Consider the following 27,965-nt stretch of genomic DNA (forward strand, 5'->3'; position numbering starts at 1 on the left):
TTTTCTTCTCAGTTCATTTTTTGTCTAAATTTTGTTTATTTTGTTGTTGTTGAGAATATACACAGCAAACCCAGTGCCATCGAGTTGACACAGCAAAGCATACACTAATTCAACAGTTACTACATGTACAGTTTAGCAACAATGATTACATTCTTTGAGTTCTACAACTCTTCTCGGCCTCCTTTTCTCAGTTGTTCCTCCCTCATTAACATACATTAACTGCTCTTTAAGGTTCCTATCTAATATTTTGAGTTGCTGTTGTCCATTTGATCCCATATAGATAATTAATGGCTATAATATTTTATTAACCACCTAGTTTCATTCTTTCAACAATTTCATTCCAATGAATGTATAACATCCCTACAAAAAAAGGATTTCTTCTGAGACACACAAGGATGGCTATATTCACCCCCATAGCACCATCTTTCTTTCTTTAAATGATAATCTTATGTTTCATGACAGTAGTAAAAGATGAATTTGGCTTCCTGGCAAAGTTGGGCATTCTCCTAAACAATGTGGACTCTAGTGCTGTGTTCTCATCCCCCACTACCACTAAATAAAAGTCCTAAGTAATGAAGTCCGGGGTTTTTCACAAGTAAACGGGAGAGGAGAAAGATGACCATAAGTGACCAAGCGGTTTCCTCTCTAGTTTCTGGACATCGTTCCTTTTTTCTCTCATTCGTTCCATCTGCTCATTGGCTGTTTCTGACTTATTTCTGGACTATGTGTCTGGATCTGTGTCCTGCTCTCTGGCTTCATACTCTCACACTTCATTGTTCTTTTCTCTACTTCCCTGACCTCTGGTTTCTCCTTTGCTGCTTCTACTCACTCTTTCTTACTAGCCACCTTGTACCACCTATGTTTTTGGTGACTTTAAATTACAATAGGAGAAATGTAATTCCTTCCTGACAGAAGTAGACAGAGACAAGTTTTAGGCATCTGTCAGATTACAGATAGGAAAGAAGATCCCCAGGGTTAGACACCTCACTCAGAATTATCATAACAGCTCAATTAATTCCATCCACTCTCCCACAAATAACACCTTTTTTTTTTTTTTTTTTTACAGGGGGTCATGGGTGATTTATCAAAGGCAATGAAGTAAAATCCAAGACCAATTGTTTTCATTACATTTTGGAAATGCAACTGAGACAGAAAAATAACTTCAAAATTATGAGTACAAATCACGACCCTTTTATAGATAGTCCATTCAAGCTTAAGGTTAAAAGGAAAATAATAGTGTTCTTTCTAGAGATTTTATTATGTTGGATTCATATAGCATCTTCATGTTTATAATAGAGCCAAGAAATAGATCATATTAAGTCAGTATTTTGGCTCTCCATTTATGAGAGCTTTACTTTCTACAGGTTAGGCTCACAAAAATTTACATTCCCGTGTACAACAAAATTAAAAAAAAAATTTTTTTTTCTTTAAATAAGCCTGAAATATGCTTTAACACACTTGGGAAACTGTTTTATCTTCTTCTTTTTTTTTTTTTAACTTGAAATAGTCTTTCTGTTTCAGAAAACGCCTAACAGTCCACTCTGGAGATCATTTCCAACACCATTTTATTCATAGGCCCTAAAATTGGGTCTTTCTAAGACTCTTCCAGGGTCATGCAAGAACAAATGATGAATGCCTCGATCACAGTTAACATTCATACGCAAAAATGTCCTCAGCTCTCTTTTTCCTTTCTTCCAAGTTGGCCAGTGTCTATAAGTTCCACCGATTAGCAGTCAAAGCACCCTCTAACCCTTGAGCCCGTGGGAATTATTACAGGCATTTAGGAATTTCAACCCGAGCACGTCAATTCCAAAGACCTCTTTATTCTTGAAGAGGAAATCACTCAACAATTCTTGAGGAACACCAAGCATAAAAGAAAAGAGAAACGCCAGGGGGAGGGGCGCGTAATGGACTGGGACCGGAAGCAGAGTATCCCGGCGTTTGAATAGGAAACCAGCAGTGCTGGTGGATTGCTTAATCAGTAACCCTGGAAAAGCAGCATTGCCTCTGTGCACTCTCGATAAACGAAACAAAACCAAATCACGTCTGGGAAGATGGGTAACCCCTTCTCCCGACCCCTCCCTACATCTTCGCCCCAACTCTTCGCACCGGACCCCACCTCCCCGAGCTCTGTTCTGATCGGCCATCTCACACCCGGTTCCCTCACCCCTCCACCCCACTAAACCGCATTCCTGGGGCTCTTACAAGCTTCCTCTGCAAAACCCCCGAGAAGCCGAATCTGTCCAGAAAGTTGAGTGGAGCTGGACTGCGCCAAACTCCCCGGCCCAGTGGCCTGGGCCACTTACAACCACACCTTTTGCCCAGTCTAGTTTACGGGAATCAACCTTCAGCCTCAACTTCAAACCTTTGCTACAACTGCGGCACTCGGGCTGCACGGGGACTAGGAATTGCACCCAATCTCGCCCTGCCCAGCACCTTCCAGCACTCAAACCTGCACGAACTGTAAGTTTTACCAAGTTTCCATTTCTCGCGCCCTTTCCCAGTCCCGAAAACGCTGGTGGTGTAGTGGTTACGAGCTAGGGTTGCTAACCAAAAGGTCAGCAGTTCAGATCCACCAGGCGCTCCTTGGAAACTCTGTGGGGCAGTTCTACTCTGTCCTATAGGGTCGCCATGAGTCGGAATCGACTTGACAATCGATATTTGGTTTCATCCCAGTTTACTCCCCAAACAGCACGTTGAAACGTGGGAGAAGGAGTCCGCTAGCTTTTTTTTTTTTTTTTTTGAGCTATTTCTAATCCTCTATTTCTTGATCTTTCTTCGTGCCTCAAATACCGCCTCAAGCGCGGAGACCCGGGCCTGGCTCTTGGCGCCCCCGCGGGGACGGAAACCCGGGCGCAGAACCACCGTCCTCGTCCTCTCTAAGTTGTCGAGCACCCTCCCGTGCCTCCAGGTGCCACCTTATCCCCACAGCCTGGCGCTCAGGTAAAGTCCAGAGCCAGGCGCTTTGGGGAGGAGGGGGAAACGGGAAGGAGTGCCAGTCACAGGCGCAGGAACATTCGCTTTCTGTCACGCCCATTCCCACCGCCGAGCCTTCGGGCGACGTGTCCCCGCCTGGCGGAGCCCCGCGACCCCGAGAACTCACCCATGGCGCGAGGTCCTGCTTCCCGGGGAGCGCGAGCGAGGGTCGCTGCGCGGGGCCAAGTTCTCCAAGCGGCTCTCGAGCCCTCGCGCCGCAGCGGTGACAGCCTGGGCCCTCCCAGCAGAGACAGCCCTCCTGACGCCGAGAAACTCCGCGGCCTCCCGGAGCCCTGCCCCTTTCCACCTGCCTCGTTTCGCGGAAGCCTACTGCCCCCTTCTCTGCACAGCCGCCCTCCCCTTCACAGCCGGTCTCCTCCCCAACCCACCACCGCCCCCCGCTCGGTGTCACCTACAGCCTGGAAGTTGCAGGCGAGACACGTGCAGACGCCTTCCCCTTAAATACACAAACAGTTGGCTTGGTACCCCACGGGTGACCCTGTCGTGGAGATGGTGATCCCCGAAGGGAGGCTGGGAGAAGATAATTCCAGAGGAAGAGATAGGTTAGATAGGAAGGTTTCATTCAGTAAAATGTTCAGTTGTCTTAAAAACATGTTTTTCTTTTTTTTTAATGATTTTTAATTTTTTAAAATTGTACTTTGATGAAGGTTTACAGAGCAAACTCGCTTCTCATTAAACAATTAGTACGCATATTGTTTGTGACATTGGTTGCCAACCCCACAACATGTCAATACTCTCCCTTCCCAGTCTTGGGTTCCCTGTTACCAGCTTTCCTGTCCCCACCTGCCTTCTTGTCCTTGCTCCTGTTTTTCTTAATAATGACATCAAGAACAAGAGGAAGAGAAAATACCCCCTTTTATTAATATTGTGTCATTCCTTCTTTTTTCTATATTTAATTTTTTTTTCTGTAATCCAGCGAGGTCACAAAGTCCTGAAACACACAAATGTACACCCTGTAGTAGGCAGAAATCATCTGGAAAATAAACAACTCTGCAGAGAGCTGATGCTCTGCAAAGAGCACTGGGCTCGTCCTTGGAAAGACCGGGTTGTGACCCTGGCAGTATGACTAGCACAAACGGACTCAGTTTCCTAATTTGTAAAATGAAGGATCTGGAAAAGTGATCTCTAAGGACCCTTTCATCTAAAAAAAAAATTATATAAATCTGTGGGTTACTGACCCAGTTCTTTCAGGGCTGGTGCTGGCAAAGTTTTCAGTAAGTCAGTCCTCGAATTGTCTTAAGCTTCTTTTTCATGCAGAGCACACCCTGAAGTGTACAAATCTCTGCTGTGAGAAAGTGGAAGAATAAAATAAAGTGGATGTGATTACTAACCTCAAGGAACATTGCAATCTAATGGAGAAGACATAATATGAAAGCTAGATAAGAGTATGTTTAGCAAAATACATAGATAAATGCAGAGTATGTAATTAAAATGCCACCAAAATGTTTGCAGAGCTATTTCTCACATAATGGAAGAGGTATATTCCTGGAGGGAATACTGAAAATCCATTTTTGTCAAATGGGAGTAGAAAGTTATTTGTATGGGAGAGAAAGGAGGTAATCAATAAAGGGTAAGTGTTCAGCATACCATTCAGAAATCCATCACCATTCTGTAAATTGACTCACATGAACCCTCAGACATGTGTTCAATAAAGATAAGTGATGAATTTTTGGAGATCAATTTGTAAGCACAGGTATTTAATCACAGACAACTTGCCTCATATTTCTTGAGGACCTATTTTAAGTAAATATAATTCAAAATATTAGAAATATTCTTGTTTTTTCTGCTAGAATTGCATCATGATTCTGAAATACGAAATAATCAAAATAACAACTACCATAACTTGAGTGCAATTTACGAAGTGTCAGACACTGTTCTAAGAGCTTTGTGTTAACCCATACAGTTCTCACAATAAACATATAAGGGAGACATTGTTATCCACATTTTGCAGATCAGGAAACTAAGTCACAAGAAAGCAAGCACTTACCAAGTTTATGTAGGTAATTCGTGGGAAGCTGAAATGCAAACCCAAACAGAAACACTCCAGAGCCTGTGATTGTGTTCACTTCACCACTGTCTCTCAGGGTCCGGGTGGATTGCTACATGCTTGACAAAGGCACTAGCATCTTCCAATATAAATATTTTAAACACTTCCAGTCAATTATAAGAGTTTTGACATATACTAAAGGTATAATCATCATATACTGCCATCTAGTAATCAGAAACACGATGTTGTCTCTCTTTTGGCATATTCCAAGTGAATATAGTATCACAATTTTAATGTTTAAGGAATCTATCCTTTAGTGGCCATGTAAATGGATATCAATATCCTGGATCTCTGACACAGAGAAGCCATTACCTCACCTGAGATGTAACAAATTACATGATTTTATATGAGAATTTAATAAACGTGTGTCAATTTATTCAATATTGCTGTTAATAAATTATACTCCAGTTCTCCAGTATGTATGCATTCTCACTCCTTTCACATAATTGTTCACCAAGTCCTAAGATTCTGCCTCCAGAGTATCTCCCAGCTCATTCCTCATCTCCAGCCCCACTGCCTAGGATCACCTCTTAGCAAGTCCTGTGAGAATATAACCAGAACTTCTTTTTTAGAATATAGAGATTCTTATAGACCATTGGACAAAAAATTGAGGCTTTAGCTAAAATCCAAAAATTGTGAGATCAGTGGAAAATCTCACTACATATCTTATTGCAGACTGAAAGGACCTGATCTAGGTATAGAGTGACCATAGGTCATTAGACGGGTATCTTAAGACCCAGCTGAGTATCATCTCAGCATCACCAACAGTTTGTTTCATTTAGGAAAGAGGTAGAACTAGAAGAGTATGGCCAGTGGCAAACTGGAGGAAGCAACATTTAATAAGTGTGAATAAGAGGAGCCCATGAAGAGGAGTGTAAAAGAATCATGCCAGGGAAAGAACCCAGAGAAAGTCTTGCAAGGAGAGTTTAAAGAGAAAGAAGTGGTCAGCTGGGTTAATGCCACAGAGAAATCAACTACGATGAGGCTGAAGAGTTCCCGTTGCATTTGGAAGTTATAGGGTCGCTGGTGAAACATCATCAGCAAGAATGGTGTCAAAGGATGAGGACCAGAGAAACATAAAGGAGAGTAAACAACGAGCAAGTGGCGGGTAGGAAAGGAGTGTAGACAGTCTATTTGTAGCTGATCAGTGAAGAAAGTAGATAGGGCAGTGTCTAGAGGGTTACAGGGTCAAGGAAAGTTTATGTTGTAAATGATAAAAGAAATGTGAGCATATTTAAAATGTTTAAGTAAATACACAGATGAAGATCTTAGAGATCTACTTCTTAGAGTAGAAAAAACAGGGATGCTGTGAAACACAGGAGGAGGAATAAGGTAAGAAGAGCCTTTTGAGACAGGAAAGCAGTTGGGAAAGACAGAAAGGAAGGCATTAAGAAGCCCGATTTTCTCTAAGTATGGGGCTTTAGGGCACAAGTGGACGGAACAGAGGCCTCATACCGTCCATTTCCTATAGGCACTAGGAAGGGGGCGTGCTGAGAAAGAATAATTGAGGGCTTCTGTTCCACTGAAAGCCAGCAATGAAGTTTGGGTAAGCTGTGGTGGTGAAAAGAAGAAGCCCTTGACCAGGAGCATGTAAAAGAACTAACAAGCAGCATTAAGGCCCCAGCTGAGATGGAACATAAACTTATAGAGATACAAATCCATATCGCTGTGATTTCTTTAGCAGTGTTCAGTAGCCTGGATGGAGGAGAGGACAAAATAGGTAACTGGATTCATACAAGGCTGCAAGCTTTCACGGGGATCACAGCAGAGGGGTCCACCGTCGGCCGGTTTGTCATTATATGGTGGCTTGCATGTTGCTGTGATGCTGGAACCTATGCCACCAGTGTTTCAAATACCAGCAGGGTCACCCATGGTAGACAGGTTTCAATGGAGCTTCCAGACTAAGACAGACTAGGAAGAAAGGCCTGGTGTTCTACTTCTGAAAACTAGCTAATGAAAATCTTATGTATCACAACAGAACATTGTCTGACTTGCTTGCCTTGGACACGTCACCTGGAGGGATTAATCACTCAAAGAGGACATCATGTTTGGTGAGGCAGAGTGGCCATCTGGGGTAGATACCACAGGGAAATCAAATAAGATGAGGGTGTGGGAGACCCTCATGTGAGATAAATTGGCACAAGAGTTGCAAGGATGGATTCAAAAATGTTGACTTATGAGGATGCTGCAGGACAAGGCAACATCTTGTTCTGCTGTACATAGTAAGGTCGCCGTGAGTCAACTGGATGGCAGTTAGCAACAACATGGTAGAGGAACAGGAAGAAAAGGAATTAAGGCTGCCAGGGGAAAAAAAAAAAGAAAGTTTAAATGATGTATCTGAGGTCTAAACTAGGACAGGAAAGAAGAGGACCCCAGGAGTGGGTCAGGGGCCTGGGATAAAAGAAGGGGTTAAGGTACTGAAAGTATAGATGAAGTTTAAGGGCAGCTTTAGTGGGAATAAACCGTGAAAGATGGGAATCGACAGCAGCCGATATCCAGGCATTGCCGTATTGGGCCTTAAGGTTTCACAGATTGAGACATGTTGAAGGGCAATAAAGCCCAGAGGAAGACCATAAGAGTCCCACTAAAACCCACTGCCATCGAGTCGATTCTGACTCATAGAGACCCTATTGGACAGAGTAGAACTGCCCTATAGAGTTTCCAAGGAGCGCCTGGCGAATTCAAACTGCCAACCTCTTGGCACTTAACTACTACACCACCAGGGTTTCCATACATACATAAGCATTCATTTTATCCTCAAAGCAACCTAGAAGTTGGTGCTATAATTAAGCTATCTTTCAGATGAAGAAGACAGAATTTAAGTCACTTGCCCACAGCCATCATTTAGTAAGTGGAAGAGAGAGGATGTGAACCCAGTTGGTGTGACTGCAGAACCCAACCCCCAAACAGTTGTACCATTTTGTTTCTAATATCCTGTCAACTTGACCAATTCAGGTGGAGTGGCATGGGACTGTGTGAGGCATTATAATCACACACACACACACACACACACACACACACACACACACAAGTTGGAAATGTTGACTGGGATTAAAGTATAGATGGAATTAGAAGTCACCAAAAATTTAGAGCAAAACAATGACATACTATTTGGCTGCTTACCAAAAATTTAACTTTCCAGTGGTATATAGGGTAAACCAATGGCTTTATCACAAAATCTCAGAATTAGAAAGGTGCTCAGAATCATATCTTAGAAGTAGGGAAAATTATAGCAGTAGCTCACAAAAGAAGTATGAAAACCGAAATTAGGCAATAGAAATGGAAAAGAGAAGACAAATTCAATAATATTTAAGAAATAAAAAAAAAATTATTTTTATATATATATATATCCCTTTTAGAGGATATTTTATTTCTTGGACACTGGGTTTTTTTTTTTTTTTAGAGGGAAGTAGATTTTTTTTCTTTTATTGTGCTTTAGGTGAAAGCTTACAATGCAAATTACTTTCTTATTCAAAAATTTATACACAAATTGTTTTGTGACATTGGTTGCAATCCCCACATGTATTGGCACTCTCCCCCTTTCCCTTCCCACCCTGGTTCACTGAGTTCTTTTGTCCAGTTTTCCTGTCCCTTCCTACCTTCTCACCTTTGCTATTGGGTAGGTGTTGCCCATTTGGTGTGATATACTCGATTGAACTAAGAGGCACATTCCTCTCCTGTGTTATTGTTTGTTTTATAGGACTGTCTAATGCAGTGGGTTTTAATCTTTGAAAGGTGGACTTTGGAAGTAGCTTCAGTTATGATTTATTGGGGTGTCCACAGGCGATAGTTCCTCCCATCTCTGTCAGACCAGTAAGTCTGTTTGTGTGTGTGTGAGTGAATTTGAATTTTATTCTACATTTTCCTCCCTCTCTGTCCAGGACCCTCTATTGTGACTCCTCTCAAAGCCTTTGTGGTGGTAAGCAGGCACCATGCAGTTTTTCTGGGCTCAGGCTGGTGGAGACTGTGGTGGTTCATACGGCCTATTAGTCCTTTCGGCTAATGTTTTCCTTGCTTCTTTGGTTTTCTTCGTTCTCCTTTACTCTGGGTGGAATAGGACCAATAGATGTATCTTAGATGGCCTCTTATAAGCATTTAAGACCCCAGATGCTACTCACAAAAGTAGGAGGTACAACGTTTTCTTTATGAACTATGTTTTGCCAATTAACCTAGATATCCTCTGAGACCGTGGTGCCAGTCCTCAGCCCCAGTAACTTTGTCCCTCAAAGTGTCTGGATGTGTCTAGGAAGCTTCTATACCTTTGTCTTGGTCAAATTGTGCTGACTTCCCCTATATTGTGTGTTGTCTTTCCTTTCACCAAAGTTACTCCTTGTTGATAACTTTGTTGTATCTAGTTAGCGAATTCTCTTCCCCACCCCTCTCCTCCCTCATTACCATCAAAGATTGTTTTTTTCTGTGTGTAAGCCTGTTCTTGAATTTTTTGTAATTGACTTATTTCACTCAGAATAATGCCGTCCAGATTCATCCATGTTGTGAGTTGTTTTGCAGATTCATCATTGCTCTTTATTGTTATGTAGTATTCCATTTTGTGTGTGTGTACCATAGTTTGTTTATCCATTCATCTGTTGATGGGCACTTAGGTTGTTTCCATCTTTTTCCTATTGTGAATAATGCTGGACTGAACATGGATATGTATATGTCTATTCACATGATGCTCTTATTTCGCTAGGATATATTCCTAGGCTGGAATTGCTGGATCATACCATATTTCTATTTCTAGCTTTTTAAAGAGTCACCATATCATTTTCCCTAGTGGTTGTAACCATTTTACACTCTCACTGGCAGTGCATAAAAGTTCCAATCTCCCTGCAATCTCTCCAATATCTGTAATTTTTTTTTAATTATTATTAGTGCCAGTCATGTCGAGGTGAGATGATATCTCATTGTAGTTTTGATTTGCATTTCTCTAAGCGCTAATGATTGGAAGCATTTCTTCATGTGTCTGTTAGGCACCCGAATGTCTTTAGAGAAGTTTCTGTTCATATCTTTTGCACATTTTTTAATTGGATTGTTCGTTTTTTGTTGTTGTTGTTGTCGAGGTGTTCAAGTATTTTGTAGATTTTAGAGATTAGACTATTGTTGGATATCCAGTAGTCAAATTTTTTTCCCAGTCTGTAGGTCCTCTTTTTACTCTTTTGGTGAAGTCTTTTGATGAACATAAGTGTTTAATTTTTAGGAGCCTCCAGTTATCTTGTTTGTCTTCTGGTGTTTGTGCATTGTTAGTTTTGGTTTGTATTCCATTTATGCCATGTATTAGGGCCCTCTACATGTCCCTATTTTTTCTTCCATGATCTTCATTGTTTTATGTTTTATACGTAGGTCTTTGATCCATTTTGAGTTAGCTTTTGTGTATGGTGTGCCGTATGAGTCATGTTTCATTTTTTCATGGATGGACATCCAGTTTTGCTAGCCCCATTTGTTAAAAAGACTATCTTTTCCCCATTTAATGGACTTTTATGTTTGGATTCTCGATTCTGTTCCATTGACCTGTGTGTGTGTCGTTGTACCAGTATTAGTCTGTTTTGACTACGGTGGCTGTGCAGTATGTTCTGAAATCAGGTGATATGAGGTTCTTTTTTTTCTTGCAATAGGCTTTGCTAATCCAGGGCCTCTTCCTTTACATATAAAGTCAGTGATTACTTTTTCCATTTTGTTAAGAATGCTGCTGGTATTTTGATCAGGATTGCATTATATCTGTTGATTGCTTTGGACAGAACTGACATTCTCACAATGTTGAGTCCACCTATCCATAAGCATGGTATGTTTTTCCATTTATGTAGGTCTCTTTTGGTTTCTTGCAGTAGCGTTTTGTAGTTTTCTTTGCATAGGCTTTTACATCCCTGGTTAGATTTATTCCTAAGTATTTCATCATTTTAGGGGTGATTATAAAAAAAAAAAAAAAAAGCTTTCCTGATTTCCTTTTCAAAGTTCTGTTTGTTGGTTTATAAGAATCCAACTGATTTTTGTATGTTGATCCTGTATCTTGCTATTCTGCCAAATCTTTCTATTAGTTCCCATGGCTTTCTGGAGAATCTTGGGGTTCTTTATGTATAGTATTGGGAGTACTGGTGTGAGCTCTTTTCTGAATGTTTGATAGAATTCTCATATCATCTGCAAATAGGGATAGTTCTACTTCTTCCTTTCCAATTTGGTTGCCCTATATTTCTTTTCTTGCCTTATTGTTCTAGCTAGGACTTCCAGCATAGTGTTAAATACCAGTGGTGATAAAGGGCATTATTGTCTTGTTCAAATTCTCGGGGTTGGGGGGAATGCTTTCTGCCTCCCTCCATTAACAATGATATTGGCTGCTGGTTTTGTATAGATGCCTTTTCTTATTTTGAAGAATTTCCCTTCTTTTCCTATTTTATTGAGAGTTTTCATCAGGAATTGGTGTTGGACTTTATCAAATGCCTTTTCTTCATTGATTGAGATGATCATGTGATTCTTTTCTTTTGTTCTATTTATTTGGGGGATTTTATTCATTGGTTTTCTAATGTTGAACCATCCTTGCATACCTGGTATGAATCCCACTTGGTCTTGGTGTATTTTTTTTTATATGACGCTGAATTCCATTGGCTAGAATTTTGCTGAGAATTTTTGCATTTATGTTCATGAGAGATATTGGTCTGTAATTTTCTTTTTTTTTTGTGGAGTCTTTGCCTGCCTTTGGTATCAGAGTTATGCTGGCTTCATAGAATGAATTCAGGAGTATTGCTTCCTGTTCTATGCTCTGAAATAGTTTGAGTAGTACTGGTGTGAGCTCTTCTCTGAATGGTAGGTAGAAATCTCCAGTGAAGCCATCCAGGCCAGAGCTTCTTTTTATTGGGAGATTTTTTACTACCTCTGCGAACTATTCTCTTGTTATGGGTCTGTTCAGAGTTTGTATCTCAGTTTCTGTTAGTGAAAGTAGGTAGTGAGTTTCTAGAATTTTGTCAATTTCTTCTAGGTTCTTATATTTATTGGAGCACAATTTTTCATAGTACTCTGATCTTTTATATTTCAGTTGAATCTATTGTACTGTCTCCATCTCATTTCTTAGTTGGGGTATTAGCTTCTCCTCCTCTGTTTTGTCACTTTGGCCAAAAGTTTGTCAACTTCGTTGATCTTTTCAAAGACCCAACTTTTGATATGCTAGTTCTTTTTATTGTTTTTATGTTATCTATTTCATTTATTTCTGCTCTAATCTATTATTTTCCTTTCTTCTGGTTGCTGTGGGCTTCTTTTGCTGTTCTGTTTCTATCGTTTTGAGTTCTAGGGCTAACATCTTGATTTTTGCCCGCTCTTCTTTTTTGATGTGTGCATTTATTGCTATAAATTGCCCTCTGAGCACTGCTTTTGCTATGTCCCAAAGGTTTTGATATGATGTGTTTTCATTCTTATTTGATAATAGGAATTTTTTTGATTACCTCTTTCATTTCTTCTATTCTGCAGTTGTTTTTGTTTGTTTTTTATTGCTTTTCTTTTTTTTTTAATTTTTATTGTGCTTTAACGGAAAACTTACAAATCAAGTCAGTCTCTCACACAAAAACTTATATACACCTTGCTACATACCCCCAATTGCTCTCCCTCTAATGAGACAATCTGCTCCCTCCTTCCACTCTCTCTTTTCATGTCCATTCTGCCAGCTTCTAACCCCCTCTACCCCCGCATCTCCCCGCCAGACAGGAGATGCCAACATAGTCTCATGTGTCCACCTGATCCAAGAAGTTCACTCCTCACAAGCATTCCTCTCCATCCCATTGTCTCGTCCAATCCCTGTCTGAAGAGTTGGCTTTGGGAATGGTTCCTGTCCTGGGCTAACAGAAGCTTTGGGGGCCGTGACCACCAGGATCCTTCTAGCCTCAGTCAGACCATTAAGTCTGGTCTTTTTACGAGAATTTGGGGTCTGCATCCCACTGCTCTCCTGCTCCCTCAGAGGTTCTCTGTTGCATTCCGAGACAGGGCAGTCATCAGTTGTAGCCAGGCACCATCTAGTTCTTCTGGTCTCAGGCTAATGTAGTCTCTAGTTTACGTAGCCCTTTCTGTCTCTTGGACTCATAAGTACCTTGCATCCTTGGGGCTCTTCATTCTCCTTTGGCCCAGTGGGTGAGGCCATCTGGTGCATCTTAGATGGCCGCTTGCTAGCATTTAAACCCCACACGCCACTCTTCAAAGTGGGATGCAGAATGTTTCTTAATAGATTTTATTACGCCAATTGACTTAGATGTCCCCTGAAACCATGGTCCCTAAACCCCTGCCGCTGCTACGCTAGCCTTCGAAGCATTCAGTTTATTCAGGAAACTTCTTTGCTTTTGGCTTAATCCAGTTGTGCTGACCTCCCCTGTATTGTGTGTTGTCTTTCCCTTCACCTAAAGTAGTTCTTATCTACTACCTAATCAGTGAATAACATTCTTCCCCCCCCCCGCCCTCGTAACCGTCAAAGAATATTTGCCTCTCTGTTTAAGCTATTTCTCCAGTTCTTAATAATAGTGGTCTTACACAATATTTGTCCTTTTCCAACTGACTAATTTCACTCAGCATAATGCCTTCCAGATTCATCCGTGTTATGAAATGTTTCACAGATTCCTCACTGTTCTTTGTCGATGTGTAGTATTTCATTGTGTGAATGTACCATAATTTATCCATCCATTCATCCATTGATGGGCACCTTGGTTGCTTCCATCTTTTTGCTATGGTAAACAGTGCTGCAATAAACATGGGTGTGCATATATCTGTTCGTGTAAAGGCTCTTATTTCTCTAGGATACGTTCCAAGGAGTAGGATTGCTGGATCATATGGTAGTTCTATTTCCAGCTTTTAAAGGAAGTGCCAAATCAATTTCCAAAGTGGTCATACCATTTTACATTCCCACCAGCAGTGTATCAGTGTTCCAGTCTCTCCACAACCTCTCCAACATTTATCATTTTGTGTTTTTTGGATTAATGCCAGCCTTGTTGGAGTGAGATGGAATGTCATTGTAGTTTTGATTTGCATTTCTCTCACGGCTAATGATCACGAGCATTTCCTCATGTATCTGTTAGTGGCCTGAATGTCTTCTTTAGTGAAGTGCCTGTTCATATCTTTTGCCCATTTTTAATTGGGTTATTTGTCTTTTTGTAGCTGAGTTTTTGCAGTATCATATAAATTTTAGAGATCAGGCGCTGATCGGAGATATCATAGCTAAAAACATTTTCCCAGTTTGTAAGTAATGTTTTTGCTCTTTTGGTGAAGTCTTTGGATGAGCATAGGTGTTTGATTTTTAGGAGTTCCCAGTTATCTACTTTTTCTTCTACATTGTTAGTAATGTTTTGTATACTGTTTATTCCATGTATTAGGGCTCCTAACATTGTCCCTATTTTTCTTCCATGATCTTTATCATTTTAGATTTTGTATTTAGGTCTTTAATCCATTTCGAGTTCGTTTTTGTGCATGGTATGAGGTATGGGTCTTGTTTCATTTCTTTGCGGATGGATATCCAGTTATGCCAGCACCATTTGTTGAAAAGACTGTCTTTTCCCCATTTAAGTGCTTTGGGGCCTTTGTCAGATATCAGCTGCTTGTATGTGGATGGATTTATGTCTGGATTCTCATTTCTGTTCCATTGTCTACATATCTGTTGTTGAACCAGTACCAGGCTGTTCGACTACTGTGGCAGTATAATAGGTTCTAAAATTAGCTAGAGTGAGGCCTCCCACTCTGTTCTTCTTTTTTACTAATGCTTCACTTATCCAGGCCCTCTTTCCCTTCCATATGAAGTTAGTGATTTGTTCCTCCATCTCATTAAAAAATGTTGATGGAATTTGGGACAGAATTGCATTAAGTCTTTAGATCACTTTAGGTAGAATAGACATTTTTATAATGTTAGGTCTCCCTATCCATGAGCAAGGTATGTTTTTCTACTTATGTATGTCTGTTTTGGTTTCTTGCAAAAGTGTTTTCTGGTTTTCTTTGTATAAGCCTTTCACATCTCTGGTAAGATTTATTCCTAAGTATTTTATCTTCTTGGGGGCTACTTTAAATGGTATTGATTTGGTGATTTCCTCTTCAATGTTCTTTTTGTTGTTGTAGAGGAATCCAACTGATTTCCATACATTTATCTTGTATCCCAATACTCTGCTGAACTTTTCTATTAGTTTCAGTAGTTTTCTTGAGGATTTCTTAGGGTTTCCTGTGTATAAGATATGTCATCTGCAAATAGAGATACTTTTACTTCTTCCTTGCCAATCTGGATGCCCTTTGTTTCTTTATCTACCCTAATTGCTCTGGCTAGGAACTCCAGCACAATGTTAAATAAGAGTGGTGATAACGGGCGTCCTTGTCTATTCCCATTCTCAAGAGGAATGCTTTCAGGCTCTCTCCATTTAGGATGATGTTGGCTGTTGGCTTTCTATAAATGTCCTTTATTATGTTGAGGAATTTTCCTTCTATTCCTATTTTGCTCAGAGTTTTTTTTTTTTTTTTTTTACCATGAATAGGTGTTGAACTTTGTCAAATGCCTTTTCTGCATCAACTGATAAAATCATATAATTCTTGTCTTTTGTTTTATTTGTATGATGGATTACATTAATTGTTTTTTCTAATGTTGAACCATCCCTTCACACCAGCTATGAATCCGACTTAGTCACGGTTAATTTTTTTTTTTGATATGTTGTTGAATTCTATTGGTTAGAATTTTGTTGAGGATTTTTGCATGTAAGTTCATGAGGGATATAGGTCTGTAATTTTCTTTTTTGTGTGCTGTCTTTACCTGGTTTTGGTATCAGGGATATGCTGGCTTCATAGAATAAGTTTGGGAGTATTCCGTCCTTTTCTATGCTTTGAAATACCTTCTCTGAAAGTTAACTCTTCTCTGAAAGTTTGGTAGAACTCCGTAGTGAAGCCATCCAGGCCAGGGCTTTTTTGTTGTTGTTGGGAGTTTTTTTATTACCTTTTCAATCTCTTCTTTCATTATGGGTCTATTGAGTTGTTCTACCTCTGTTTGTGTTAGTTTAGGTAGGTAGTGTGTTTCTAGGAATTCATCCATTTCTTCTAGGTTTGCAAATTTGTTAGAGTACAATTTTTCATAGTAATCTGATATGATTCTTTTAATTTCAGTTAGGTCTGTTGTAATATCACGCATCTCATTTCTTATTTGGGTTATCTGCTTCCTCTCCTGTTTTTCTTTTGTCAGTTTGGCCGTTGGGTGGAGTGTTCAGTATAGGTGTGTGAGGTCAAGTTGGTTTATTGTGGCATTTAGATCTTCTATATCTTTGCGCTTCTTTCTGGATATCCTGCCTTTCGCTGAAAGTGGTATGTTGAAGTCTCCTACTATTATTATGGAGCTGTCTATCTCATTTTTCAATGCTGTTACAGTTTGTTTTATGTATCTCACGGCCCTGTCATTGGGTGCATAATGTTTAATATGGCTATATCTTCTTGGTATGTTGTCCCTTTAATCATTATATAGTGTCCTTCCTTATCCTTTATGATGGGTTTAACTTTAAAGTCTATTTTGTCAGAAATTAATATTGCCATTCTGCTCTTTTTTGATTGTCATTTTCTTGATATATATTTTTTCCATTTTTTGAGTTTTAGTTTGTGTCTCTAAGTCTAAGGAGTGTCTCTTGTAGGCAGCATATAGATGGATCATGTTTTTTAAGCCATCTGCTACTGTCTGTCTCTTTATTGGTGCATTTAATCCATTTACAGTCAGGATAATTATGGATAGGTAAGAATTGCTAATGTACATTGTAGGGTATAGAAAGTAGAACGTTGTTTGTGGGGCAAGCTTCAAGCTGTGGGGTGATTCTCAGGAATTAGTTTAGTTTTGGTATGGCTTCATCAAAATCTTACCATACCATCCCACTCATGGAGAAATGGAACTTAGTCATGTTCCATGATTTTCACAAAGTGAAGCAAATAACTTGAAACCCAGTATTAGGCGTCATTGTTAACAAATGTTTTTCTGCCATTCTGTCTTGTGCTCCTCCCTGTCATGCTTCCCTCCTTTCCTCTCCTCACTCTTCTGAAACCACTAAATTTTTTTTTTTTTCTAACTCGGATCAATATAATCACTCTTTTGATTATCTGTTCTGTGCCTGGTAAAGCAGAGGATTGTAGAAAAAATGAAAGGCCCTCAATGAGATGGGTTGACACAGTGACTGCAACAATGGGCTCAAGAATAACAACGATCATGAGAATGTCACCAGACCAGGCAGTGTTTTGTTGGGTTGTACATAGTGTTGCTATGAGTCAAAATCGACTTGACGGCACCTAACAACAACAATTCTATGCTTGCCTGTGCTTTTTACCCCAAAGTAAAACACACACTCAAATTTAAATCTACAGCTGCCATTTAGTGCTGCCCCATAGCCTTACTTTTTTTAAATATCGGGGATGTACATAGGAAAGGGAATCTTATCAATCTATACCTTAAAATTTACTCAGTAAATATATTCTATAAATATCACGATAATCTATTTCAGCTATAAATATTCTACTTTACTGATGAATTTGGTATCATTGTATTCTGATAGGCTCTGCTCTTGAGAGCAGTCTCTGCTCCTCTTCCTTCCTTCTTTTCAGAATACTGGGCAGTTACTCTAGATTGGACTTCTGTGAGATGCTGAAATTTAAACTGAGGCCTTAAGGAAGAGAAGGAGCAAAACACATGCAGATATGGGCAACAGCTTTCTAAGTGGAAAAAAGAATGAGTTCAATGGTCCTCATGTGTGAAAGAATTTAGCTCGTTCCAGGAACTGACTTAGGTAGCGTGGTTGAAGAGGCGTGATTGAGAGGTAAGGGCCATGATCTAAGGTTAAAGAGGCAGCAAGATTCATACCACGTTAGACGTTATAGGTCACGATAAAGAGTCTACATTTCAGGTTGACGGTAATGGGAAAAAAACTAATGTGTATTAAGTAGTAGAGTGACAGATCTGATTTATATTTTTAAAATATTACTTTGCTTGTGTTGTTAAAAGTGGACTGCAGGGGTAGGAGGTGAGATGAACAGAGAAAACAGTCCAGGTGAAAGGTGATGTCAATTAGAATTAAAGTAGTGAGATAGGTGGAGAAAAGTGGACAGATAAACTGGAGCTAAAACTGAGATGATGAGATGGCTGATTGATGTAAGGTAGAGATGGCGGAACAGTCAGGAACACTTCCTGGGTTTCTTGTTAAAGGTACAATTTACTAAGATGTGAGGAAGAAATTGTTGGAGATGAAGAGGAGACCTCATTTGTACATGCAAAGTATTGAGATTCCTATGAGTCATTCTGTTAAAAATGTCAGGTTACCAGTTGGACATGAGAGACTGTTATACAGAGGACCGAACTGAAGACGTGATTTTAGGTCTCATTAAAACGCATATTATTAAAAGTCACAAAGATGGAAGGGGTTACTTAGACGGAAAGTATTATAGAGAATTCAGGAAGGAATCCTGAGGAAGTTCAAACATTGAAGATTGGGTAGAGGCGGAGCAATCAGCAAACCAAAGTAGCCAATGGAAAGTGATAGAGAAACTGAGATTGCTTCAAGGAGGAGTCAGTGTGCTAAGGGGTTAAGGAAGATTACTGCAGAGAAGTGCTCTTTGAATCTGGTAAATTAAAGATAATTAATGGCCTTGATAAGAACAGTGTCTGAGGAGTGGTAACGTTGGAAGCAAACAGACTGAGATAAAGAGTGAATGAAAGTGGGAAAAGTAAAAAGATTTCATATTCTTAGAAAATTTGCTCCAAAGGAGAGAAACGGGGAAGTGGTGGTGAGAATAGAAATGCATGGTCATAAGAAGATTGACTCCAGAGCATGTTTACATATTCATTTATCAAATCTAGGAAAACAAGAGAGACTGAAGATGAAGGAGATAGTGAACGATGGTGGGATTAATCATTTCAGGGCAGCTCAGCCACAGAGAGGAGGAAGGGGAAGAAAACTAAAGAATTAGGTATTGTAATTGGCTTGGTCATAAGAAGACAATAAAATTGCCTACTGATGGCATTTGTTTCTTTCATTCTATTTTTGTTTTTTAGCTAAGTATGAAATGAACTCTTTTGCTAAGAACTAGAAGAGGAGGAGTTGTGCCAGGTTTGAAAAATGAGAATAAGTGTATGAAATGTTACCTTGAAAGAATGATGAATGAGTTTATGACAAAAATGTAGGATTGTTCAGAAGTGTTGAGTGGTCATTTGAGGTTATGAAAGTGAAGTCGATCATGACTGAACAATTAGAATATGACACATAGAGACCCTGAGACTGGATTTTAAAAATGAAACTAAAAAGAAAAGATAGACTAAACTAAAAATTCTTTTAATGTGGTCCCTAAAATCATTGATCTGTGACAGACCCATTGTCAGGGGGCTTGGCATTTCTAGTCAATGCTTCACTCCTTTCACTCCCCCATGCTTCAGCCTATCAGGGAAAATATTTTACTCCTACTGTGTAATTTATTTACTGTTTTATTCCATTTGTTGTGAGGGCGTTGCTTAGCTCATTCTCCTGAAGGAATTGGGAGTGGCTGTCACCCGAGTTAAGTCTTCAACTACCTTACCATCACACACACACAACTACTGTCTAACCCAATGCACTCAAAAGAGGCGTGAATCAGGAGTGGGGCTAACCATTGCTTCAGCCTACAAACAGCAACAATTAAATAACACCTGGAATGGTTCTGATCAATGCATATACTTCAGTCCAAACTGCAGGTCTGAACATACTTCCCTAGCACTGTCTATTAATCCTCCTCAACGTTCTCTGGACAGTCCATACTCCACACAGTGTAAACCTACTACTGATACTACTGATAGTCCTCTCTGCCTCAAACCTGGAGAGCCAACCCCACTGCACCATAAAAGGGGCCATGGGTCAGATGTTGCTCATAGAAAGAAAAGAAAGTGATGTGGAAACCAGTATCCAATATCAGTTTCAGGTAAGCACGTTTCTAGAGGCTGAACTATGCCATCAACTTCCAGTCTCTTTCTCCATCTTTCCCTTTGTTTTCCCTTGTGTGTTCACTCATCTTCAGGCAGAATCTGAGATCTCTACCAGTGATAAGGAAGTTGGCTACTAATATTATGTAATCTCCTTCTCCCCACATAGCAGCCCCATAGCAAGGGAGCTTCTCACTCCAGGTATCTGTTTTTCAGTCTAGTGAGGAATAGGATTGGTCCTGCTTGAGGTCATATTTCCACCTGTGGCTAACTCACTTTTGTTGAGGGCACAGCACACTGTGATAGGTCCGGAAGGCTCGAGTATCAGCTCTGAGCTAGGAGTTAGAGGACTTAAGGAATAGTTGCACATAAAGGGTTGTGTTTGACACTCCATCTGGACAAAATGAAATAAGTGAGATAGTTCTCCTAAAAAAAATAGTGGTACTTGGCAGATGAACATTATGACTTGATTGATAACTATTTAGAACCGTTGCCCAAATGTCAATAGATCTCTACGGATAATATTAGTACATTGGGTTGTCCCCAAAATGAAAAAAACAAAAATAATGCTTTTCAGATTTAACGTCTTTCTTCACCATGTTGCCAGATCTGCATATTGCCCACCCTCAAATAAAAATCTTTTTTTAAGATTATTTGCTATTGATATAGTTTCAAAAATGGGGAAAAATGACAATAATCTATAATTTTACCCAAAATTGCTGGGTAACGTACCTGTTGCTGCCTAGTCGATTCTGACTTAGAGCGACCATACAGGATAGGGTAGAACTGCCCCACAGAGTTGCCAAGGAGCGGCTGGTGGGTTTGAATTGCTGCCCTTTCGGTTAGCAGCCGAGCTGTTTACCACTGCACCACCAGGGCGCCTAGATAACATAGTGCATTATAAATTGTCACATGTATGCCTAGTATAAACAAACATCAACAACATCACTTTTCAAAGTCACATAAAATATTTAAGAAATCAAAGAGGTCATCTAGATAATGAGAGTAAAAGTATGAAAGGCGGAAGTTAGAATGATTTGTTCGAGAAGAACCGTTGGTTCTGCATATAAAATTGGCTCATTTAACAATATGACGTTCTGTATGTGCCAAAGTACGTGGAAAAAGTTAAGCAGTTTCACTTTAAATCCATTGTGAAATTTGGGCCAATTACTAAAGGCAAATGAGACCTAATTTTTTTAACCAATAAATGTCTTTTGTTTCACATTACGTATCTTAAAGATAAAAAATGAGCTGAGAAACCTCAGAGAAAAAAATTTTTTTGAAGGATTTTATAAATTCAAACACATTTATGGTATAATAAATTATTTCAAAGACATCAGAAACACGGTAGTTAAAATACAACTCAAGTGAGATCTGCATCTAATGTAGAAGAACCAGACATTTTTATCTATGCCAACTGTAATATTCCTGCTGTGCTCATCAAAATAATGAGGTTCCTTCCGTGTGTGGCTTGCGGAGTCAGGCTTCAAAGCCCCATTTAAGCCACATCACTTCGGTCACACATCATATATTTCTTTAATGAGGATAAGCACTTTTCAAGTTCCTTTTTTCATTTACATCTTTAAAGAATCCGGGTATTTATTATGTTTTTCTGCACCATTTATGTTTTTTTTTTTTGGTTTTTTTTTTTTTTGTGTGCTGATAATCCTAACCACAGTTTAAAGTTATTGTTTTCATTTCATTTGTATATTTACATCCAGCAATCAGGGACGAAGTTACATTTACGTGAGAGCACGCATTTTTTGTGGAAGAAGCTTCAAGAAAGACGAGATTGGCTATAAATAATAATCATAATAATCATGCTTTATTGCAATGACCACTATGTGCCAGGCCCTTTGCATAAGTATACCATGATATAATCCCCCAACAATCCCAAAATGAATGTATTATTAATTTATAAATGTGAAAACAGACTCAGAGTTGTTATCAAATAGCGGTCGTTGTTGTTAGTCGCTGTTGAGTCGATTTCGACTGGTAGTGACCCCATGTGTGCAGAGTAGAACTGCTTCATAGGGCTTTTAAGGCTGTGAGCTTTCAGAGACAGATGGATAGGGGATTCAAACTGCCAACCTTTTGGCTAGTAGTCAAGTGTTTAATTGGTTGTGCCACCCGGGAACTCCAATAGGAGACTGGGGTTCAAATCCTTAAGTGACTCTGTAGGTCCACTCTGCCTATAAGAACAACGAGTGGCATTTTTAGAACCCTGAGGACTGGGTCCAGCTATCATGGTGGAAGGACAATAAGGAAAGAAATGAGTTGTTCTGAGCCTTCAAAGAGCTGTAGTAGTTCTTGGTTGTGTAGACCAGAAGGGAAATGGCTGTACCAGAGCAGGATATGGGGACAAGACATAGTGACAAAGTGCTTCAGAGTAAGAGTGAGCTTTTGGAAACTACGTGCTCTCAACTTCTTACTTCTTAGTGGTGTCTCTGTTGCGCCGCACCCACCATTTTATCCTCTATTTTCTAACCTAATTTATCATCCTAAAAATGCAAACCTAGTTATGTAATTTCTTAGATTAATTTTAAATGACATACAAAGCCCTTCATGTTATGGTTGTCCTCTGCTTAACTCTCCAGTGTCACCTCTTGTGTTGGCCTGTGCCAATCCCTATGTTCCAGCTGCATATTATCATTTAGTTCCCTCGATTTTCCACTTTTCCTCTCCAGTCAGGCCTTTGAATATGCTGTTCCTTTAGCTGTTACGCTGTTTCTTCCACCAAATTGCCTTTCTCTCTTGTCCTGCTTTGCTCTGTAAATATCTACTGCCTTCATTTTGCAACTGGGATATGATTTTGATTCAGTGACTGTCTGTGACGTACAGACTTGATTAGGCATATCTTCTAAATGCTTCAAAAATACCTTTTACTCCTCTCATCACTGAGCTCATCGTATGGCACTGTAATTCTCTCTGCAGTTGTGTCTATTAAACTATAGGTTCTAGGATGGCAGAAACCAGGCTTGTCCTTTCATCATGGTTTCCTCAGTATCTAGCATAGTGGTTGGCACATAACAGGTACTTATATTTGAATTTAAATTTCATACACTCTCTCTCACACACACACACAATCTATCTTCAAAAAACAGTTGCTGTTGAGTCGATTTCAAGATATTTAAAATGTCATGAAAATTCCCTCATCGTCCAGCTTGTGTATAGGACAACACTGCTACTCAGAAATCTGAAATAATGTGAAATAATGTGCCTTAGCTCATATTAGTGCTTTAAAAAAAAAAAAAAGCCCATTGCCATTGAATTGATTCTGACTCATAGTAGCCCTATAGGACAAAGTAAAACTGCCCCGTAGAGTTTCCAAGGAGTGGCTGGTGGATTTGAACTGCCAACCTTTTTATTGGAAGTCAAACGCTTAACCAATGTGCCATCAGGGCCCCATTAATGCTTAGTAAATATAAATCTCAGTCTACCAATTCAGATGTAGGGAAAAAAAACATTGTTTTGTTTTATGAAAGTTAACTTCAACTTAAATGTAACTCCCACTGGGGTGACTACGCACTCAACCTTGGGGATACCAAGGGTTCTCCCCATACAGGTATTACAAAGTTTCTGGAGTCTTACAAGTGTTATACTTTCAGGTTACTTTTATGTCATTCTCCATGGACCCTTCAAGATGTCCAGCTCCACAGCTTCCATATCACACCGATTGTATGTATCTTTGGAAAAGATAGGAGCACTGGAGCTTAGGATCCTACCTCCCCTAGTGCACCATCTGTCATCGCTACTGAGGCCTGACCACCTCCTCAGAGTACTGCCATGGAGCAATGTCAGATACCAACTGCTCACAGAACTCAAAGATCACCCCTTCCACCTATAAGTCTGAGATAAATCCTTCATTTTTTCTTCATGGCTCTCACAGAGGAATTCTCTCTCCCCACTTCTCTCTTCAAGGCATTTAGGCTTTGGGCCCCAAGAGTCAAGAAAGGAATTGACTGCAATTTTTTTTTCTTTTTTATTATACTTTAGATGAAGGTTTACAGAACAAACTAGTTTCTCCACAGTCAGTACACATATTGTTTTATGACATTGGCTAACAAACCCATGACATGTCAACACTCTCCTTTCTCAACTTTGAGTTCCCTATTACCAGCTTTCCTGTTCCCTCCTGCCTTCTAGTCTTTGCCCCTGGGCTGGTGTGCCCCTTTAGTCTCGTTTTGTTTTATGGGCCTGTCTAATCTTTGGCTGAAGGGTGAACCTCTGGAGTGACTTCATTACTGTGCTGAAAGCATGTCCAGGGGCCATACTCTCAGGGTTTCCCCAGTCTCTGTCAGGCCAGAAGGTCTGGTTTTTCTTTTTGAATTAGAGTTTTGTTCTACATTTTTCTCTAGCTCTGTCCGGGACTGTCTATTGTGATCCCTATCAGAGCAGTCAGCGGTGGTAGTCAGGCACCATCTAATTGTGCTGGACTTAGTCTGGTGGAGGCCGTGGTAGAAGTGGTCCAACAGTCCTTTGGACTAATCTTTCCCTTGAATCTTTAGTTTTTTTAGTTTTCTTCATTCTTCCTTGCTTCCGAAGGGGCGAGGCCAGTGGAGTATCTTAGATGGCCACTTACAAGCTTTTAAGACCCCAGATGCTACTTACCACGAGAAATGCAGAACATTTTCTTTATGAACTATGTTATGCCAGTTGAGCTAGATGTCCCCTGAGACCATGGTCCCTACAGCCCTCAGCCCAGCAATTCGGTCCCTCAGGGAGTTTGGATGTGTCTATAGAGCTTCCATGACCTTGCCTTGTACAAGTTGTGCTGGCTTCCCCAGTATTGTGCACTGGCAGGCAACTTTTGCTTTCTACCTCCATTAGTCAGAATTTTCCTGGTTTCAAGTGAACAGACATGTAACTCACAGGGCCTTATGTACAAAGAGAACTCAATTGGGTCACAACACTGAGAAGTCTAAGCTGCAGTTCTGCTTCCAGTAAGCTGGATTCTGGGGCTTAAATTATGCAGTCACTGTCTGGTTTTCCTCTCTTCAGCTTTTGGCTCTACTTTCCCTGGTTGAATCTATTCTTTTACTTACTGTCTTCTCATCATCTTTAGTTGCAGGACCATCTCAGCTTCAGTTCCGCTGGGAAGGAGAATGAGGATCTCTTTCCCAGGACGACCAGAAAAATAAACTTTATTACACCCACTTGACTTTTATTAGATCACATTTTCACTCTTGAGCTCGATGGCCAAGGTAATGTGAAGCACCAAAGCCGTCTGTAAAGCACAGAGTGACTTAAATCCAGGTCCTATATTTCACACATAAGTGAGGGGTGGGATGTCACCCAAAGCGCATGGACTGAGAGTACGAGGAAGAATAATTTCCTAAGAGAAAATGGGTATGATTCCTTAAAGATGAGGAAATTAATTTGGACAGTATAAAAAAAAGAGTTCTTAGTTCCAGAATTTAGCTGCCAGTAATTCTTCCCCCCCCACCCCCATGTACATGACACTCATCCCATGAAGAGGTGGGTTCCATTTCCCCTTCTCTTGCTTCAGGCTGGCCTTGTGACTTGTTGTGCCCAACAGAATACAGTAGAAATGGTGCTGTGTCAGTTCTGAGATTAGTCCTTAATGGGCCCAGAAACTTCCGTTTTTGCTTTGTATGGGCCTTGAGTTATCGTGTAAAAAGTCCAGGTTATCCTGATAGAGGGATGCCACATGTGGAATTAAACATCACACAGAGAGAGAATGAGGTGCCTCAGCTGATACCTAGCACTAAGGTCCCATACATGTGAGAGAGACCTTCTTGGACCTCCCAGCTAGTGCAGTTATCAATTTATCAATTAAATTCAGGCACGTTGGTGACCTAGCCAGTACCACATGGAGAGAAGAAGCACCCATCCAATCAATCATGAGATAAAACAAATCATTTTAAACCACTAAGTTTTAGGGTGTTTTGTTGCAGATTAAAATGTAACTGATATATCTTTTTACCTTTGGCAGCAAAACTCTACTGAGAGAGGAAGCAAAGAGCCTGCCACCTGCTTAACCAAGAAGGGAAGGAGAAAGCCAAAGGAGCTGAGTGAGCAGGCATTTATCAACCTGCCACACTTGGAAGCACTCTGACCTCTGGCTCCTATTTCAGGGCTCTTATCCTTGTGATTCAGAGCCCTGGTGGCACAGTGGTTAAGCGTTCGGCTGCTAACTGAAGAAGTCGAAAGTTTGAATCCACCAGCCACTCCTTGGAACCCGTATGGGGCAGTTCTACTCTGTCCTATAGGGTTGCTATGAGTCAGAATTGACACGATGGCAACAGGTTTGGTTCGATTTGTTTTTATCCATTATGATCACTGCCACCCATAGGGTTGTTCCCTAATAATGTTGCTGAATGCGAATCAGGTTGAACAAAAAGGTACACTAACAATTTAGATCATGACCAAAGAACAAATTAGAGCTAACAAAAATGAGAAATCATTCAAATAAAAAAAAAGAAAAAAACTTGACTCTAGTGTGAGAAATACTGTAAAACTGATTTGATCCTTTGTACAGATGGAGGCAAACTGCTGAGATCATATTCTGGTCTATTTTAATTGCAGCATATAAATAAGATCGAAAATAGCTGTGAAGCTATAGATCCCCCTCATCATTGTTATTTTTCTTTTGCTTCATTAATTCTTAAAATATTTGAAAACAGCTTCAAGCCGTAGTGATGTATCATTGAATCTGAGCTAGAAATGTGTTACTTATTTCACGGCTGCTGTTGGAAATTGCATTGATTGAAGGATAACAGTTAATTTATGAAACAATTTTTATATAAAAGCCATGTATATTTCACCGCCAGTAGTGTACTTAAGACTAAAATTGTTCAGTTTGTAAAACATGCTTTATAAATAGAATATTTTGAATTCTTGCACTTACATGTATTTAAGTTTTATTTTTTTGTCAATTTTGAAATGTTCTTGGTGATTAAAACAAAGCATCGGTATTCTGTTTCATATGTGTATGTCATCTGTGAAAATGACATACTCTAAACACCCATCTCTGAAAATAAGAGCAGGTCCGTAATTGTCAAAGACTGAGAAAATAGATGGGAATGGGGTGGAAGTGGGGGTGAGGTGGGATGATATAAGGGATTGTTATAAAGTGCAAGGATGATTTCTACCCTTACAAAATCAAGATAGATTTGCCCTGTTTGTCCAAATTTTAGTACTTCATTGCTGTGTTATCCAATCCCTTCTTGGATAAAAATTAATAATAACATCCTTTCAATAAGCAGATTTCCTGGACCTTTGCCAAGACAAAGTAATAACAAGCAAAAAATGATAGTTAAATTTAATTTCAAAAACCCAGGAATGGATATATAATGTACTATTAATTGAAACCATTATCCCAGTGACCAGGTATAAAGGACCAGCTTTGATAACACCATGTTTTAGATCCAAAAGCCTCAATCAATCATTCATATCAGCTTTGTTTGATGATGGTGTTAGTTATAAAATAGAGGTTATATCTGATTAGTAGCAAATCACCAACAAATGCCATTTCAGAATTCCATGCTAGAATATTTCCCTATTTTATTTTGATTTTATCACAAAATAATTTTCTGTTTTCTTTTGTATTATTACCAGTGTCTACATTTAAAAAATATGAAGAGTTTTCTCCATTCCTTTTAATAGAGTCACTAAAATTTAGCAATTATGACATTTTGATATCCACCGATAAGGTGTATGTAAGTTTAGAGGCAACGTTTCTAGATTGGGAAAAATTATCTACATTCTTCAAATCCTTAAGGACATCGTATTACATATATAAAAAAAAAAAGTTGCACTCTTAAAGTATTCAGCATCATCACTTTTAAAATCATTAAAATATTATGGCTAATGCAAATAATTACTTATGACAAGAAGGAAATGAACTATAAAATGCATAGCTTTTTACCAAATGACAGATAATTTTTAGAGAACTTTTAGATGAACAAGTAGTGGGGAAAAAATGAGATCATAAAAATCCATTAAAAAATAAGCACGCATTAAGCTGTGAAAAGATAAAAACAGTTATCGAAT

At 39.6% G+C, this 27,965-nt stretch overlaps 1 protein-coding gene and 1 long non-coding RNA gene across 3 annotated transcripts in view; one reads left to right on the forward strand and one right to left on the reverse strand.

Annotated features, from left to right (window-relative positions):
- GPM6A (glycoprotein M6A) overlaps window positions 1-3,313 on the reverse strand; it is a 387,900-nt gene extending 384,587 nt beyond the window's left edge. Inside the window, exon 1 of one of the 2 annotated variants that reach the window (XM_049864673.1) lies at window positions 3,104-3,313. In XM_049864673.1, coding sequence (XP_049720630.1) covers window positions 3,104-3,107 — 4 coding nt within the window. In that variant the 5' untranslated portion in view covers window positions 3,108-3,313. The remainder of the gene's footprint in view (window positions 1-3,103) is intronic. The other variant, XM_049864672.1, reaches the window with a different exon arrangement.
- On the forward strand, window positions 1,954-26,781 carry LOC126065030 (uncharacterized). The gene is made up of 3 exons (XR_007514710.1): window positions 1,954-2,463; window positions 2,803-2,943; window positions 25,906-26,781. It is a non-coding gene; the product is annotated as an uncharacterized LOC126065030 (long non-coding RNA).
- The last annotated feature ends 1,184 nt before the right edge of the window (window positions 26,782-27,965 follow it).

Source organism: Elephas maximus, chromosome 21 (genome assembly GCF_024166365.1).
Source record: "Elephas maximus indicus isolate mEleMax1 chromosome 21, mEleMax1 primary haplotype, whole genome shotgun sequence".
NCBI classification, from domain to species: Eukaryota; Metazoa; Chordata; class Mammalia; order Proboscidea; family Elephantidae; genus Elephas; species Elephas maximus.